The sequence below is a fragment of the Hyposmocoma kahamanoa genome, unplaced genomic scaffold (genome assembly GCF_003589595.1).
Source record: "Hyposmocoma kahamanoa isolate Upper Pololo Valley unplaced genomic scaffold, ASM358959v1 119, whole genome shotgun sequence".
Classification (NCBI taxonomy): Eukaryota; Metazoa; Arthropoda; class Insecta; order Lepidoptera; family Cosmopterigidae; genus Hyposmocoma; species Hyposmocoma kahamanoa.
In genome coordinates, this window is record NW_020653409.1 from 227,494 (window position 1) to 244,801 (window position 17,308).

At 38.2% G+C, this 17,308-nt stretch overlaps 2 protein-coding genes across 2 annotated transcripts in view; both read right to left on the minus strand.

Moving 5' to 3' along the window:
• Positions 1–1,018: 1,018 nt before the first annotated feature.
• On the minus strand, positions 1,019–9,153 carry LOC113239980 (dynein heavy chain 3, axonemal-like). The gene is made up of 5 exons (XM_026477170.1): positions 9,016–9,153; positions 8,358–8,471; positions 6,350–6,527; positions 3,096–3,200; positions 1,019–1,221 (listed from the first exon to the last, which is right to left on the minus strand). The coding sequence occupies exons 1-5, from the start codon at positions 9,151–9,153 to the stop codon at positions 1,019–1,021; spliced, it is 738 nt and encodes a 245-aa protein (XP_026332955.1).
• A 623-nt stretch (positions 9,154–9,776) lies between these two features.
• The window catches only part of LOC113239981 (dynein heavy chain 3, axonemal-like), a 67,014-nt gene continuing 59,482 nt past the window's right edge, over positions 9,777–17,308 (minus strand). Inside the window, exons 31-38 of the mRNA XM_026477171.1 lie at positions 16,923–17,048; positions 15,203–15,363; positions 14,896–15,039; positions 14,044–14,329; positions 11,374–11,626; positions 10,826–10,952; positions 9,912–10,023; positions 9,777–9,830 (exon numbers count right to left, since the gene is read on the minus strand). Coding sequence (XP_026332956.1) covers positions 9,777–9,830; positions 9,912–10,023; positions 10,826–10,952; positions 11,374–11,626; positions 14,044–14,329; positions 14,896–15,039; positions 15,203–15,363; positions 16,923–17,048 — 1,263 coding nt within the window. The remainder of the gene's footprint in view (positions 9,831–9,911; positions 10,024–10,825; positions 10,953–11,373; positions 11,627–14,043; positions 14,330–14,895; positions 15,040–15,202; positions 15,364–16,922; positions 17,049–17,308) is intronic.

The following is a 17,308-nucleotide window of genomic DNA, read 5'->3' on the forward strand; positions in this document are numbered from 1 at the left end:
ACGTCCATATAATTGTAAGTCAATGATTGATATTCAATTATTTTTTGTGAAATTACTCCACTAGTTTGTTATAATTATTAATACAAAGATCGAACACTCAGAAAAAAATCCTCCGTTGGTTCATTCCGTGGCTTAGTTGGTATAGCGTCTGCCACGGTATGCAAGAAGACGTCGGTTCGAATCCGACCGGATCGAAGGAATTTTTTCTGAGTGTTCGATCTATGTATTAATAATTATAACAAACTAGTGGAGTAATTTCACAAAAAATAATTGAATATCAATTCTATAAAAATTTAAGATTCTTGTTTTTTTTTATGCAAAAGGCATTTAACAAATAAAATATTTTTTTTCACAATTTGTGGTCATAATTGAAGTCCTCCTGTTCCCCACATACATGGTCAACTGTTATGGGTACTTTCGACCTGCCCCGTACCCAAGTAACTTAAAAGCCAATCGCAATATCAGAGTGAAAATTAAAATCCTATAGTTCACCAGTTTCTATGACTTTTTATGATACCACCGACAGCATTGACCTACCAATAAAGTAGTGCAGTATTATAGAATGAAAACTTGTAAAAATTACTCAAGTGAAGTGAAAAAACAGGATTTTATATCATATTTTCACTAAAAAAAATATTTTGTGTTATCATAGTTATCATTTTTGAAAGTGTTATTTTGTACTGTTGTATAGTATTAAAAAAAAAATACAAACTGGTTTAAATATTTTAAAATTATAAATTACAGTAAAGGCTGCTCCATTACTCTTGTGTCCAAGTAATTTTCACTCGAAGCTAAATATATGGTGCATTTTGTTAAATTTCCAATAGAAGCTGAATACGGTGTTTTGGGCTCATAAATTATTGCAAGCAAAATGAAGCAATAATACAATGATGTTACAATTGAAATGAAATTTTTAGTTTTTTTATATTTCGTTACATGTCACTACGTTTATATAAGTTAACTTCAGATATTTATTTAGTGCTTTTTGTATTAGACCCGACGTCCATTTGTTGATGAGTCAATGATGGAAAGCTAGTAATAGTACAGTTAAAAACTGACCTTGAGGATCAATCATAAGTGGCCATCTTCGAGCCTGTGCGACGATAATACCATTCTCAATCGAGAACGCATCCACAGGCAGACCGGCGATATTCCACGCTCGTATCACCACTGGCTCTCCAAGAGTCGTTATAAGCGAGAACGATTTTGAACAAGGAATTTCTGAAAAATATTTGTGTGATTGTAAAAGAAAAGGGCAAGTCTAGCAGGAAACCTTAAAAGGCACTTTTCTGTGTGTTATTTTTTAATATTACAAGCAAACCTTGTACAACAGAAAAAACCGGTTCAGTTAATAAGAAACCAACGAAACCCATGTTGTAAACAGGTCCAATAGTATGACACGTAATTAGACATCGAAAAGGCAAACAAAGGGGATAACCTTAAAATTAGGGGATGTTAAAGTCGCAAATAACTTTATGACACTGGTGTTGGGAATAAAAACATTTTTTGTTCCGCCATTTTGTCGTGTCATAGATGACATTCGTGGTCGAACTCGAATGTTTTCTTGTATCCCGTAGTGCGTTTGTTGAATTATTATGTGTTGTTGTTAAAGTTTTGGTTTGTTGTTAATATTTTGTAATGGTAATTAAAATTGATGAAAATGAAAACCTCAATTTTCAGTTTCGTTAAAAATGGAAGGTTTAGCACACCTGCATTCACACATTGACAAAGACATTTTTCATCACATTCCTTTGTTTACATTTTGGACATCTAATTATGATTCACATGCGAGTCACATTTACTATTAAATAACGTGCTTACAAAAAATATACGATACACCTAAGAAGGTTATTTAAAAATGTGCTAATTCGTTACACGGTACGATGTACTTCACCCGATCAAATAAAATCCTGAAAACAGGCTAAAATAAAACTCTACAACGAATTATTTAAGAATAAAATATTTTCCCTGGGCACTGTTAACGCGTAACGCCATCAAGCGGCAGCGCGATCCAACTCGAACGACGGGCGGAGGGACGGGGGGAGGCGAGCGGCGCGAGGGGAATCAAGGGTCATCATTCGACGACATATCTCATAACCATACGCATTGTACTTTGTTCTTTTTCATACATTTTAAAAATAAATACATCAGTCAAATTTAATTAAAAATAATTCATTGAAGACCATACAACCATCTACTACAATACCTTAAAATAAAATAAAGGAAGGAAACCTGCCTGGCTGCCTACGGACAAGCATCAACTTAGCATAAATTTGTATGGAGATATTTCTCTTGATGTACTACAGAAATCCTGCTAAATTGTGCTGCAAATTTTTTTCAACTAAAGCCCTGTAGTTATTAAATTCACATTTATTCAAAAACTTGAAATAGATTGCCCCGTCAACGTAAGATCTGTGTCAAATTTTCTCGTCCTGTTCTTATTTTGATTCATTTTCAGCACACGGGTTGCGGAACGCGAGGAGCGGTCCCTCACACCTCACCTCCTAAAATGTGCCTACATTTTTGGAGGTGAGGTGTGAGGTATTTATAACGGGAGCCTTCCCGTTATAATACCTCGCCATAAGCGCATATCGGCTGAGATATCACTCAAATATCTAGACGCATTTCAAAACTCTGCTGTTTTAATGTAATGAATGATATCATTCATTCATTTGGCTAAGACATTGAGATTTAACGTTTCTAAGACGTAGCGTAATTTCTGAGTGATATTTATTGTTTATTAAATTTTTTTTTTATTATTAATTCTCTTTTTGTTTAATACGTTGCAGTGCCACTCAGAGCTTTAAATCGCAACGGTCTGAGGGGCACTGCCACTGCACCCGTCACCCTGAGACATTTGACAAGTACCACGTGCCTGTAATTTCAGCACCGAAACGCAGTAATGTGAGCATTACTGCGTTCCGATTTAAAAAAGGTGGCAGTACTTCCCTGGACGAACTCTTTAAATCTTTGATGTCTACTTCAGAATCACTTATTAATAAAGTTAGTTGACCCAATTACGATCCTAACGACGTAATTTGAACTAATAAACTTTATGCCCAATTCAGATTATTTGCTAATTACAATGTGCCTACCGAGTTCCACGGCCCGTTCGTTCCAAATCTGCAGTACCTCTCGACGGTATACGACAGAGTACGGCCCAAGGTACGCAATGAACCCGGCAGCTAACAACACATCACCTGGAAATTTTTGAGAATTTTATTTTAATTAAATTTTTATTGAATTGATATTCAATTATTTTTTGTGAAATCACTAGTTTGTTATAATTATTAATACATTGCGATAAATCTGTCATAGATTTCTCATAGATGGCGCTACGACTAAAAAGTCGTTGAAAGACCAAGTACAAAGACACGACGCAAGCACATAGAAAAATTCGTGAGATCCGTTGGGTCGTTCCGTGGCTTAGTTGGTATAGCGTCTGGCACGGTATGCAAGAAGACGTCGGTTCGAATCCGACCGGATCGAAGGAATTTTTTCTGAGTGTTTTTTCCGAGTGTTCGATCTTTGTATTAATAATTATAACAAATTTTATTTTAGTCAGCTGATATACTCTATAAGCACCAATTTTCCCCTAAAAATGGAAGTAAATTCATTCGCCACTCTGCGAAGTCAGCGAAGGTAAAAACGTGCAAAATCGCTTGAGCAGAGTTTTTTTTATTAATGCAGTAATTTTACCACCCTCTCTCGGTATAAAATAAATACATATTTTCTATAATATCAAGTGACGGGACGAACGAGTCGTGCGTCCGATACTAAGCAACACGCCTGTCCATAACAGTTGCAGTTGCGCCCGTCTGAAACATACGTTGACAAGTCCCATGTACCTGTAATTTCACTAGCATCCTTACCCTTCAAAACCGGAACGCAGTAATGCTAACATTACTGCTTGGCGGCAGAAATAGGTAAGGTGGCAGTACTTCCCTGGACAAACTATGTCACGAGTTGTACTGCTGCAAAAATAACGCAAGCGCAACTGTGTGACTGTAGTCACAGATTTCACCACCAATAACATACCCGGCATGTGTTTCACCTCTCCACATAGCAACCTCAAGCGTTGTTGATTGTTGTGTTGTTGTGAAAATGAGCTCGCTCTTTTTTGTTTGAGACCTACACTTGCTTGGCCGCTGATGACCTTGACTGCGAGACCAGGAGAATGGACGAGCTGAAGGCTTATAACCCGTAAAATAAACTAAAACTAAGTGGCGTAGCTGAGGGCGCTCTCGGCTCGGGAGGGGGATCTCGGCTCAGGACGCTATTGGGAATAAAATGAGCTCGCTCGATCTGACCGGTTGGACATATTTTTAGCCCGTTAAAATTGGAATATAACGGTAATGACCCATGAATACAACATTCAATTGAACATTTATTATACATCCCACTGCCGTGCACGGGTCTCCTATGAAGCGCAAGTTTAGGCGATAGTCCGCCACGCTGGCCCAATGCGGGTTTAGGACTTCACACATTTTCCGAGAGATGTAAACCTTCTTCGACGTGCAGTTTTATTGCGACGTTTTTACGGCTCATGGTAAATTTCAAATTAAATTTTGCACATAAATTCCGAGAAACTCTAGAGTGTGAGGCAGGATTCGAACCCAAGGCCTCTGCTTGAAAGGCGGTAGGTCAATATACATTAATAATGACTCTAAATGTATGTTTTTAATAAAACGGCACCCTTGTTGTCTAACAAGATCACATCTGCAAAATGTCAACTTTCCAGGAGAGAACGAAGTGTATCGATAACTTTTTCACGCTTAAATGGGGAAGTTATAAAATTTAACATAATTTATATCATATATAACCCGTCTTTTTGAAGATGGCGTAAAATGACATTTACAAGGTTGCCAGTTTTCGTAAAATTTTCACTAGTCATGTAGTAACAGTTGTTGTCGACAGTTTTATCGATAGATTGTGAAAGTAGGTAAAACTTTGCTAAAAATGTCTGCATTGTGAATGTTATAATGATTAGTAATTACGTTATTGTATTCGTTATTCTTATTTTAACACTTGGTCTATTAGTACTGAAATCAATTTTCAGTCATACACATTTTTATAAAAACAGGCGGATTTAATTATGTATATTATATTCAAATGAAACACTTTAAAATTTGTCTCCTGTTTGTATTTTTATACACATACTGCTAAAGAAGAATGACGAAAGCTGACCCAATATCAACAAAGTGCCGTACACGGACTTTGCTAGTATAATTTTACGTTTCAGTTTATGCATAGTTATTAATGTATTATTGTATATTTTTAGAGGTCGGGAATAAAGAAATTGCAAAACAATGTATTTTAGAATAAATGCAAGAATACAGTGCGATCATAGATTAGGTAACGTTCTTATACACACGTTTCATTTTAAGCATGATTGAATGTTTACCTATCTGAAGTATTGGTTACTTTATAGTACACACATAAAACATGAAAGCTATAAAACACCTAATCAAATAATCAATTAAACAATAAACACATAAAGTAAAAAATAAAACAATGTGACATAAATGTTTAGACAATATTTAAATGAGATATATGAAAGTTAGCAAAGGAACGTTTTGACAAGAGGCGTCTTGCCAATATCAATGTCACGTTGAGATTGAGAACAGTGTTACCATTTGTGGCAGTTTCTGCCATTTGGGCAGATTTAATTTTTATTCATTTTCATTGCGACAGAACATGTTAACATTATATTACATGTGCCAGACTTTGGCAGAGTTAGGAATATTCAGCAAATTCTTTATTATTTTTAGGAACAAACTGAAAACTTGTTATTTTCTGTTACTATGAACAAACATTTGAAGCGGTATACAGTACAATGTTATAAACATAACCTATATCAAGTTTATTCCAGCCAGCTTCTACAGGCTGACTCAATTAGCTTTTTTGATGCTTTATCGTCAAAAACACTGGGTCACAAAATACACGAGATGTCGCCATCCTTCTTTAGTATATGTATGAATTTTCAAAAGTTAACAATTCAAATGAACCTATTAGCAGTTGAGGAAAATGGGCCGACAATGATTCAAATGAAACAAATTCGCTTATTTATTTCATAAGCGTAACCAACATTCTGTCGATAGTCGATATAATGTTCGTCGACTACAATCACTAGCAACTTGCAAGCGGGCAACACTTTTGCGCAATGAACTGTCATTTTACTCCATCTTCAAAAAAGATAGACTATATTATTTTTATGACATTCGTGTGATAAAAAAAAATTCAGAAAAATAAATATTTTTCTGGATATTTTTCGTACTAACTGATGTTCATATTATGTAGCATTCGCTGTATTATCTACGTGAACTTGTATGCAAGTATAATGGTATACCGATAATGTTCCCGAGTTCCTCCTGCAAGTCATGCGCTAACTGCGTCCAACGGGTCTTCTCCCCGCCCAGGCCGCCGATCAGCTGTTCGGCTCGAGTTAACTTCGTCGAACATAGCTCGATCTCATCTTCGAGACCCTTTTTCTTGCGAGTCATTTCTGCGAATTCGTCGTTCAGTGCCTGGATAAAGTTTACGATAATTAAATGCGTTGTCAATTTTTATTGCTGTTGTATATATTCAAGGCTACCAGATGTTTTTTCAAGTTCTCAATAACCTGACCTCTTGGGTCGCCATTAACCTGTGTACTTGGATGAAAAAATCCTTGGAGGATAATATATAAATAAATAAATAAAAAAGGGAACCGACTTCAAAGTTTGCTCAAAGTACGTACATACTAAAATTACAAAGTCAGTTGGTTACCGGAAAGTGCGCGAAACCGGATTCATCCCCTAGTTTGCCAGTCTTAGAGGTGGAATATTTTCATCAAATTTAAATAGGGCTAATATTGAGGTACACAGGGTACGTAATCGCATAATATACACACAAAAAAAGATCAGTATCAGTAGAGCTCCTTGTGAAAAGGTTCGTCCAGGGAAGTACTGCCACCTTACCTATTTCTGCCGCCAAGCAGTAATGTGAGCATTACTGCGATCCGGTTTGGAAGGGTAAGGGTGCTGTCGCGAATTATGTCGCGATTTAGTATAAGTTTTGTAATATCAAGCATTAATAAATTTAGTCTGTAAAAGTAGGGAACTAACACGGCAGTACAGGCATCTCAAATGAAGGTGAGATATCAGGCATCTGCTGGTAGTGCACTGGTTGGTCGGCACTACAGTTGGTAAGTTTGCACAATGTTTATTACTAACGTAGATACAGTATTTGTTGACTAGACAGCCTGAAGATAGAGTATGACGAATCAGTAACAGAATTAGAATGAGTCCGCCACTTGTACTGAAGGTATAAGGGGGCATGAAGCGGTGGCAGAGAAAGGGCCCCCTACAAAAACACCCCTACAGGGTGTGTGTGGAGGCCCATCATAGGGATCAGAGGATCCCACTAGTTCAGTTCCTGAGGATCGATATAAGGTCAAGGACCGGTTAGGACAATTATAGTAGTCCTATGAAGTAGAATGGAGTTAGAAGAAGTGTACATGAAGAAAGATACTTTATTGAAAGGTTGTTATATACATATGTTTGAAAGAATGTCGCATATGTAATTTACATTATGATTGAACCTTAGGCGTAGCGACAGGTGCTGGTGAAATTACAAGCACATCATTCCGGATTTAAATCGCGTATATTTGTTTTTTGAAACAAACCTTTTTATTTAATATTTTTTAGTTTCATTTCGTATGTGTAACAATCGCGACCTAAGAACTCGACACATGGGACTTGTCAAGTTATGTCTCAGGGTGACGGGCGCGGTGGCAGTGCCCCTCAGATGTTGCGATTTAAAGCTCTGAGTGGCACTGCAACTACTGTGGACGGGCGTGTCGCTTACAACGACTTGTTCGTCACTTGATATAATAAAAAAAGGCGAATATTTTGTCACACATGCTAGTTAAGTTTGAGTTTGAATTTAAATTGACTTCGCATATTTTCCTTCACTGTTAACGAGAGGTAGACACCGCTTCTACATATTATGCACAACTAATAATCGAATATCATGATGGTCAAACATCGTGACATTCAATAAACTTAAAAATGACAATGATTAAAGTGACATCTCTAGACACCCGCTGGTAGCTGTAAAGGTACCTCTCTGAGTGAAGAAATAAATTTCTCACAGATGGCGCTACGGCAAAAACGTCGTTTAAAACCAAAAACAAAAAATGGAAATATCCGTAAGTTGTGAAAAGTGTATCCATAAGTTGTGAAAAGTGTGTTTCGCTCGGCAGCAAAGTTTTTTTGCGACTCGTGCCTTGAAACCCTAAGCCCTCGCGTCAAACAACAACTTTGCAGCCTTGCATAAACAAATAACTACTTAAAATAAGTCTCCACGGTACACACCTGCAACTTGTCGAGGACACCCTGGAGCTGGGCTCGCTTGGCGTTCAGCGTGTTCATCTGTTGTTGAAGCTCGGTCTCTGCCTCCAGTAAAGCCGCTTTCTTCGGGGCTACCACCTAGAAGACAGCACAACGTAGGCGGTAAGAAAAAATACAAGGTTTATCTTCGAAATATTTGAAATAGACAATTGATCTTTTGCACCAATGTTTTTTTTTTATATATATAATAGACACACGCTTGGCCACAATCTCACCTGATGTTAAGCGACGATGTGACCGACGATGGGACGCGTTTGCCTAAAAAATGCCTATTCACTCTAGCCTTGAATAGCCCCAAATTGTACTTTTCGGGAAATACAGATTTTTATAATTATATATTTTTTATTTTATATTAACAATTATAATTTACTAGTTTTCTTACTAAAATAGATAGAGGTATCCGGATCCCTACCTACCCGGTAAGATCAGGCTACGGCAGGCGTCCAGGCTAAGCCCTCCGCCAATGGTACGCCTTCACGGGCATCTCGTGTAGACCCGGACTCTGGGTATGGATTCGCTGGGGCTTGTGATGGGCTGCTCCGATAATGTGTGGCCGGGGCGTCCGTCTCGCGTGCAGTTAGCACGTCTTAGCAATTTGGACGAAGGCCTAACGCGAAAGGACGTGCGGGGCAAGTGAGTTGCCCTTTAAGTTGGAAGCTATGTGGAGGTGCTGCTGGTGCCGGTGGCGTTCTGGTAGATTGTAATAGTGTAGTCCAAGGGTAGCAGTAACAGCCTTCGCAGCCCCCGCAGCCTCCAACATCTTATTTAGTAAATTTGGCAATTCAAACATTGAAAGTCCAGTTTATAGGTATTAAATCGGTTTAAACAAATATATTGTAATCTTTAAAATGTAAACTGTATAAATATAGCTAGTAAACGATTCAAAAAGATAAATAATAGTATGTTCGCTACCGCGGTCGCGCAGAGAGTGACGATGGAAAGAATCAAAATCAGAATGCGAGGTAAAATGGAACAATTTTAAATTTAAATATGAGTAGAAGAAGAAAAAACGATACGATACGAATGGAGAGAGGCGATACAAAAAGGTGGGAAGACGGTATAAGGAGGTCACACCGTCACAGCTATCTCCGGAAACAGTTGCAGGACACTTCGACTGACATCACCGGTATTTGCCCGGATAACTTGTAGAGGATATCCTCCGGTTGATCCAACATATAATAATAATAGGAACTGGATAGACGCACGGAGAAGCGCCTATAAGTGAGCGTCCCGGCAGCTCCGTTGCCAACGAGGAGAGTTGGTATTAGTTGCAACCGTTAGTTGGGCAATGCATAACGGGAACTGAGCGTGCCAACAACTTCGCTACCTATCTAGAAAATAGGGAGGGTGCTGTACGTGTACCTGGGCCGCTCTTCCGAGGCACTAGACTTTTGAGAACAGGATGAACTCTGTGCAACCCTCCGTAAATATGGTAATCTGGTATATAACAACGATTTTTTTGTGCCACGATTCTACATTTCAACAACGATCTATTTAAATAAATATATTCATACGCACCCTAATGACTCTATCGTAGACGTCCATGGCTCGCACCCACTTACAAAGACCTTCACAGGCAGACGATATCTTTGCTATCACCACCGGATCAAAGTCGCGGTCAGGAATATATCTGATAGACAAATTACATTCAAGTTACTTAGGGTTTTTTGGAAAGCACATAGAGCACATTAGCATCGTCGAAATTGCTGTGGCAACGACAAATTTTTCCCAACGACTTTTGGATTTGAAAAAGTAACAAAACACTTGACAATTAAATGTTAAAATGATCTGCGGATGATTTTCAGATTCATCATTTACAATATTTATTTTAAAATACACTTATAGCTGAGCACCATGGACACCACAAATTACACCCAAACTCACGAGAGAAACAAACGTAGGCCTTATAAATATTTCTCCCGGCCCAGGAATCGAACCCGGGAACAAACTCTTGTTAGTAATTCCTTATTTCCCCCCTTTACACAACGTACTATTAACGTTAGCATTAAAGCAAGTACACTGTTTTCCTTTGTCATTAGAGCCATAATTAGAAAATTGCAAATGCTTCAATACCGACTCAATGGAAGACCCTTCCATGGCAATTGAATCTCTATTATAAAATATTTACACTACTCGCATTTTATTTTTTTTAACCGACCTAAAAAAGGAGTTCTCAATTTCGGGTATATTTTTTTTATGCGTATGTTACGCGTTAATTCCGGTATTTGTGAACTGATTATGATTTTTGTTTTTTTTTATTGGAAATAAGATACCTCAGCACTGATCACATTTCAGTTTGAAGAAAATATTCCACCTCTAAGGGTGGCAAACTAGGGGATTTCACGTACTTTTGAGGTCGGTTTTTTAGTACTGTGCACAGAGATTATACGAGCACCGAGCACACTATAATAATAGAGCAATAATTAAATTACTTGTCGCGTATCTTCTTCATAGTCGCAGGCGGAATATTATCCTTGTCATAGTTCTTGAGGCTCTCAAGGAACTTCATGTCGCCGAGCATCTTCTGTGACGGACCCCAGAAGTCCTCAAACGGTTTGCCTGGGGGATAAATCCGTAAAGGATCGGCTACGTGGCCGAGCTTCGCTCAAGTAAGCCTAGTCACTTGTGCAGACAATATTATTGTGTAATATTGCACTTGCCTTACACAGTTCACATACACAAACATACAAGTGCTTACTTGTAGCAGTACAGCTCTTTATGAGAGTTCATCCAGGGAAGTGATGTCGCTATAACTATTTCTGTCGCCAAGCTATAATGTGAACATTACTGCGTTCCGGTTTTGAAGGGTAAGGGTGCTTGTGAAATTACAGGCACATGGGACTTGTCAACTTATCTCAGATCTTTGCGATTTAAAGCTCTGAGTGGGAGTGCAACTGTTATGGATGGGCGTGTCGCTTACCACCAGGTGCACAACTCGTTCGTCCCATCACTTGATATTATAAAAAAAATTAAACCTTACCGTTGGCATCCATCTTCCTATCACCCTTAATGCCCTTCATGACGCATACTGCTTCCATCACCAGCTTGACTCCAGACGGAGGGTTTTTCATACTCTTCACGAGAGTGATATCAGCAGGTTTCAAGGTGTTCAAGGCATCCAGAGCCGCTTCCAGGGCAGGGACAGCCTCTGCCAAATCTGATTCGCAGTCGTCTTTGATGGCTTGAGCAGCGGCAGCTGCTTCGTTTGCCAGTGCTTCGTCTGCACCTACAATCTGGAAAAAGGATAGACTTTTCACAGTGATTGCAGAAGAGAGAATTGAAACTAGAAGCAATAACAGTACAGAAATTAGTACGTGCTACATGTAGACGTGTCGCTTGTAACTTCGATTTTGAAGGCCGACCAGGTAACATGTCTAACAATGAAATATCTTCAGATACAGTGTTGCTTTTTTATTTACATTAGTACATAATTGCACCTTTAGAATGAAAGTGACCAAAACACAAAATTTAATTATTTTCAGAATATGCACAATATAATCTCAGTAGAGTACTAAAAAAACCGACCTCAAAAGTACGTGGAATTACCAAGTAACATATAATTGCCAAGTTTTATTGAAATCGGTTACCGGAAAGTGCGCAAACCCCAATTCATCCCCTAGTTCGCCAATATATGGAACTTGACATAGGAAATAATAAAAATCGGTTCTCACTACTCAAAGTATATTGAGCGAGAAAAACGCCTTGAATTGGAAAATAGCAAAATCAACCATTAATTAATTAACAACCATTAACAACATAATTCAAGTTCTTAGGTTTTCGCGATTGTTACACTTAGGAAATGAAACTATTTTTCCGGATTTAAATCGCGTATATTTGTTTTTTCAAACAACAACGCATCTACCCAGGATGCTGCGAGAGGCCATTGAAATTAAAAAACATCCTAATTTCAACAGGGAAGATGGTTTCTCCGTACCACCAGTCTGGGATCCAGTATTTCCTCTAATGAAAAATCCCAAACAGACATAAGACTGCAGTACTAATTAATATGTTCTAGCTTATTCTAATTTCTATTAATAATTAATAATAAATTGAACTTAATAAAAATTCATTCAATAAAATAATTTGTAAAACTTAATATAGCGTAAATTGGAATGTTTTCTTTGTAAAATTAAAAATAAGGTATTTAATTAATAACTATTGTAACTATAGTGAAAAAATAGGGTGGTTTGCGTCAATATTAGACATAACTGATTGAAGACTGTACCACCTCAGTCAACCGTGACCATGGGACCTGTAAACGGCCCGAAACGTCGGTTTGTTTGAAAAAACAAATATACGCGATTTAAATAGTTTCATTTCCTACATTAAAATAATTGCTCCTTATAATAAAATTTAGGCGCTATTTTTAAAAATGTATCTTCATGCGTGAACAGCCACCCTAGAGGTGGTGATTTTCTTCAAAATTAAATGGGAACACTATTGAGGTACCGAATTTCCAACAAAAAAAGAATCATCAAAATCGGTTCACAAATACCGGAATTATCGCGTAACACACATACAAAAAAAACATACAGTCGAATTGAGAACCTCCTCCTTTTTTAAAGTCGGTTAAAAACAAGATTTGAAGTTGTGATATTTTCAGACTATTTAGCAGCAGTAGAGGTCCTTGTGAAGGAGTTCGTCCAGGGAAGTATTGCCACCTTACCTATTTACGCCGCCAAGCAGTAACGCTAGCATTACTGCGTTCCGGTTTAGAAGGGTAAGGGTGCTGTTGAAATTAAAGGGACTTGTCAACTTATGTCTCAGGGCGACGGGCGCAGTGGCAGTGCCCCTCAGATCTTTGCGATTTAAAGCTCGAGTGGCACTGCAACTGTTATGGACAGGCGGGTAGCTTACTATCAGGCACACGCCTTGTTCGTCCCGTCACTTGATATTACAAAACAAAAATAACTTATTACTTTTGAAGTAAAGGTAATGACCTTGTTAGTCCTGGAAAATAATGATGAAAATTTTAGCTTTTTACAACCTTACTAACAATGATTTTTAAAGTCGTTTTATGGTGTAAACTTTTTTATACTTATGCCACTTTCATTCTAAAGGATATGTTAATTTCGAAAATCAAATCGCGCAATTGTTAATATAGGAAATGAAACTATTTTAATCGTTACGTAACGTAACGTAATACGTGTTTTTTCGAACAAACCAACGTTTTGGGCCCTTTACAGGTCCCATGGTCACGGCTAACTGAGATGGTAAAGTTATCAACCAGTTATGTCTAAAATTAATGAAACCACCCTATTTTTCAATATTGTTACAACAAGTGATTAATTGAACACCTTATTTTTTAATTTTTACTAAAAAACATTCCAATTTACGCTATATACTTGTTTAATAAATTTTATCATTATAATATCAATTTTGTATTAAAATTAATTTTATTATAATTCATTATGGTAATTAGAATCTATTTATTATACAGATCAGTACTTAATTCTCAGTCAAGTTACTCCGTTAGCCGATTGGTATAGGTAAACATGCACGTCTTGATTTTTCGAAACAGACCGTTACTTACTAAGAATGAATCACGAACAATCTTGGGGTTCACAAAACTTTGGCCTAACGGCAGTTTCTAAAAGAAAGGACTCCAGCTAACAAGCGGATCACATATGGCTATTGTCAGTTACATTACCTCTTTCTGTTTCTCGACGACAACAGTATCTTGTTCTATTTTGATCATTAGCTTCTCAGTCTTGTCCGAGGTCTCCACTAGCAGTGGCTGCAAATCAATCAGCTGCTGCTGCATCACGGCGACTTGGCCTGCTGCAAAGTCCAGCTGCTCCAGACCAGTCTCGTACCGATTTCTCATATTTGTAATCTGGTTGACCTTCATGGCGTACAGTGACTGAAAAGCTTTGATCAGCTCCAGGTAGCTCGTTGGGGTCACGTACACTTTTCTCTTTTGATCAGCGTAAAACCTAGATGGCAAACGAGAAATTTTAGTAATACGATTAGCATCATTAATGGCAGTGGTAGCCCCACAGACATACGAGTATATCTAGTGTCTGTGAGTAACCTAGTGGGAAAACGATTGAATTTTAATAGAAAGGTCGACCAACTCAATCCCTGAGACGGCTAATAATTTTAATTTCTAAGTTATGTCATGGGTATCAATAAATACAAATTGACTTTAGCTGTAGACATCGACACTTAAACAAAGTCGCTCATATGGTGCTACACCGATGCAATTGGAATTGCATTTGAAATGAATTTTTAATTTAATTTCAAATTTATGACGTGTCATTAAAACTTCTCTCTCATAGCTATACCACATAGAGGGAAAGTAGTGATTTATTCAATAACAAGTTGATTGAAAAACCTACCAAATTAGTCAATTGTTGTTACATGAAACGATATATTTTTTAAATATTTCATTGATAATTTAAATGAATAGACAAGCAATTTGGCATTACATAACTGTTACGTCATCCTCTCGCGCAGCTACCTCAGGAACCGTCTTATTAAGCGGTAGGACTGTAATTACTTATCGCTAAGACTGACGACGCTGGTGTGGAATGTCTTGCAGACTTCTGTACACGCCATGCACAGGTCTATGTCAACGTTCTGCATCTTCGATATGAACATGTTTGCCACACGCTCCAGCGCCTCTGTCGGCCACGCCGTGAACCTGTGACGCACGACCAAAAATAGTAAAGTTGATATAGTTCAACACCTTTTCGAAGCTTAGGGTTAAACGCATAGATAGGTCTGATTAAGGGAGGTTCACGTCTCAAAAACTTGATGCATTCATACTAGCATGTGTAGATCAATTCGAAACCTTTATTCCTTACCAATCGATAGTACAGCAATTAATGAGCGACGGAAACATCCTGAGCCTATTCCTGAAGGAATCCCCGATAGGTGACATGGCCAATACGATACGGAGATTAGCTTTCACTCGCTCTACGTAGAATCCGAACATTGCTAGAGGAGTTGTCTCTATCTTTCTGCCCTGGAAAATTTATGAACGACTTTATTTACATAACCTGAATTACTAATATAGAGTTCTTAGGTTTTCGCGATTGTTACACATAGGAAATGAAACTATTTTTCCGGATTTAAATCGCGTATATTTGTTTTTTCAAACAAACCGACGTTTAGGGTGGTGTAAAATAGGGTGGTTTGCATCAATATTAGACATAACTGGTTGAAGACTGTACCACCTCAGTCAACCGTGACCATGGGACCTGTAAAGGGCCCGAAATGTCGGTTTGTTTGAAAAAATAAATATACGCGATTTAAATCCGGAAAAATAGTTTCATTTCCTATTACTAATATAGTTTTGGCACGCTTGTGATCTGCTTAATGACCTAAATTATAAATTATTGAAGTCAATTACTCAACTTATCAACTTATGTCTCAGAGTGACGGGCGTAGTCGCAGTGCCCCTCAGATCTTTGCGATTTAAAGCTCTGAGTGGCACTGCAACTGTTATGGCCAGGCGTGTAGCTTACCATCAGGCGCACGACTTGTTCGTCCCGCCACTTGATACTATCAAAAAGATCCTTGTGAAAGAGTTTGCCCAACTGCCATCTTAACTATTTCTGCCGTCACGCAGTAATGTGAGCAATTAATAGATTCTGGCGTTACTTTGCGGACGTCCATGTTAATAAAAATGGAAGTAAATTAATTTGCTACTCCGCGAACCCGGTGAAGGTTAAACCGTGCAAAATATTAAAATTCATAAAATAAATAAAACAACCACAACTACAGTAATAAATACCATCACCAAAAATATATCCGAACTTCAGCCGAGCGTCGAACAATCAACAATCTCTGAGGACGCCTCATAGAGGTGACACACGTGTCGGGTATATTTTTGGTGGTGGCGTCAGTGACTGTAGTTAAATAAATAAATAACGCACACACTCAACATAGCCCCGCACTAGGGAAACCCTGTGTCGCGGGTGCCATGGACACACATATAGCCAACCACAAATTACACCCAAACTCACGTGAGAAACAATTGTAGGCCATACAACTATTTCTCCCGGCCCGGGAATCGAACCTGGGACCTCTGCGTGGCAGTCCGGCATGGTAACCGTTCGGCCACGGAGGCAGTTGCGCTTGTGTAATTTATTTTAATAATTTTATGCGAGGGTGGAAAATTAAATGCATGAAAAAATATTCAACACAAGCACAGCTATTTTGCACGATTTAACTGTCACTGGGTTCGCGGAGTTGCAAATTTATTTTTTACTTTCGTTTTTGTGAACATTACTGCGTTTTGAAGGATAAGTGTGCTGGTGAAATTAAAAGTACATGGGGCTAGTCAACCTACGACTCAAGGTGACTGGCACAGTGGCAGTGCCCCTCAGATCTTTGCGATTTAAACCAGGTGCACGACATATTCGTCCCATCTCTTGACTATTAGAAACTAATGAAAGATGATTGGTTAAAAATGTCCCTAGCAGACGTTCGTTTACATCATACATAGATAGTAAAAAACTCCAAATAGGTTTATTTTTTCTGGGTCAATCCTTATACATATAATCCTCACAGTTTACTTACAGCTTCACGAACAGCATTCTGCATCTTATCGAGGATTTCAACTTTCTCGTCCATTCCATACAGGTTTGGGATGTCACCCGTGTTCAGTAGCATGTTGATGTCTTCCACCATGCCTTCGTATTGAATCTAAATAAATGGGATAATATTGTATAAATCCATATACTTTATACCGCTACTCATTTGCGTTTTCAAGGGTATTAGTATATCATATTATTCCGTCTTCCCCGTTCCATCATCGCGGGGTCTAAACGTAGGCTGGGGTTCCACCAAAAGTGGTGGGGATATTCCAAGGATTCGCAGAAGCGTTTCGCTTTTACATTTACATGGCGAACGGTGACACTGACTTGTTCCCTGAACTTGGGCCTTTTTAAGGCAAGAGTGATTAT

What these genes read in the sequence shown, in the direction of transcription:
- LOC113239980 (XM_026477170.1), bottom strand. Translation starts at nt 9,153, where the DNA reads ATGTTGGAGGCTGCGGGGGCTGCGAAGGCTGTTACTGCTACCCTTGGA. An exon ending in GTGTCCTCGACAAGTTGCAG is followed by an intron (nt 6,528 to 8,357) that starts GTGTGTACCGTG and finishes AACTTTATCCAG; the next exon opens with GCACTGAACGACGAATTCGC. An exon ending in GGAACTCGGGAACATTATCG is followed by an intron (nt 3,201 to 6,349) that starts GTATACCATTAT and finishes AAAAATTTCCAG; the next exon opens with GTGATGTGTTGTTAGCTGCC.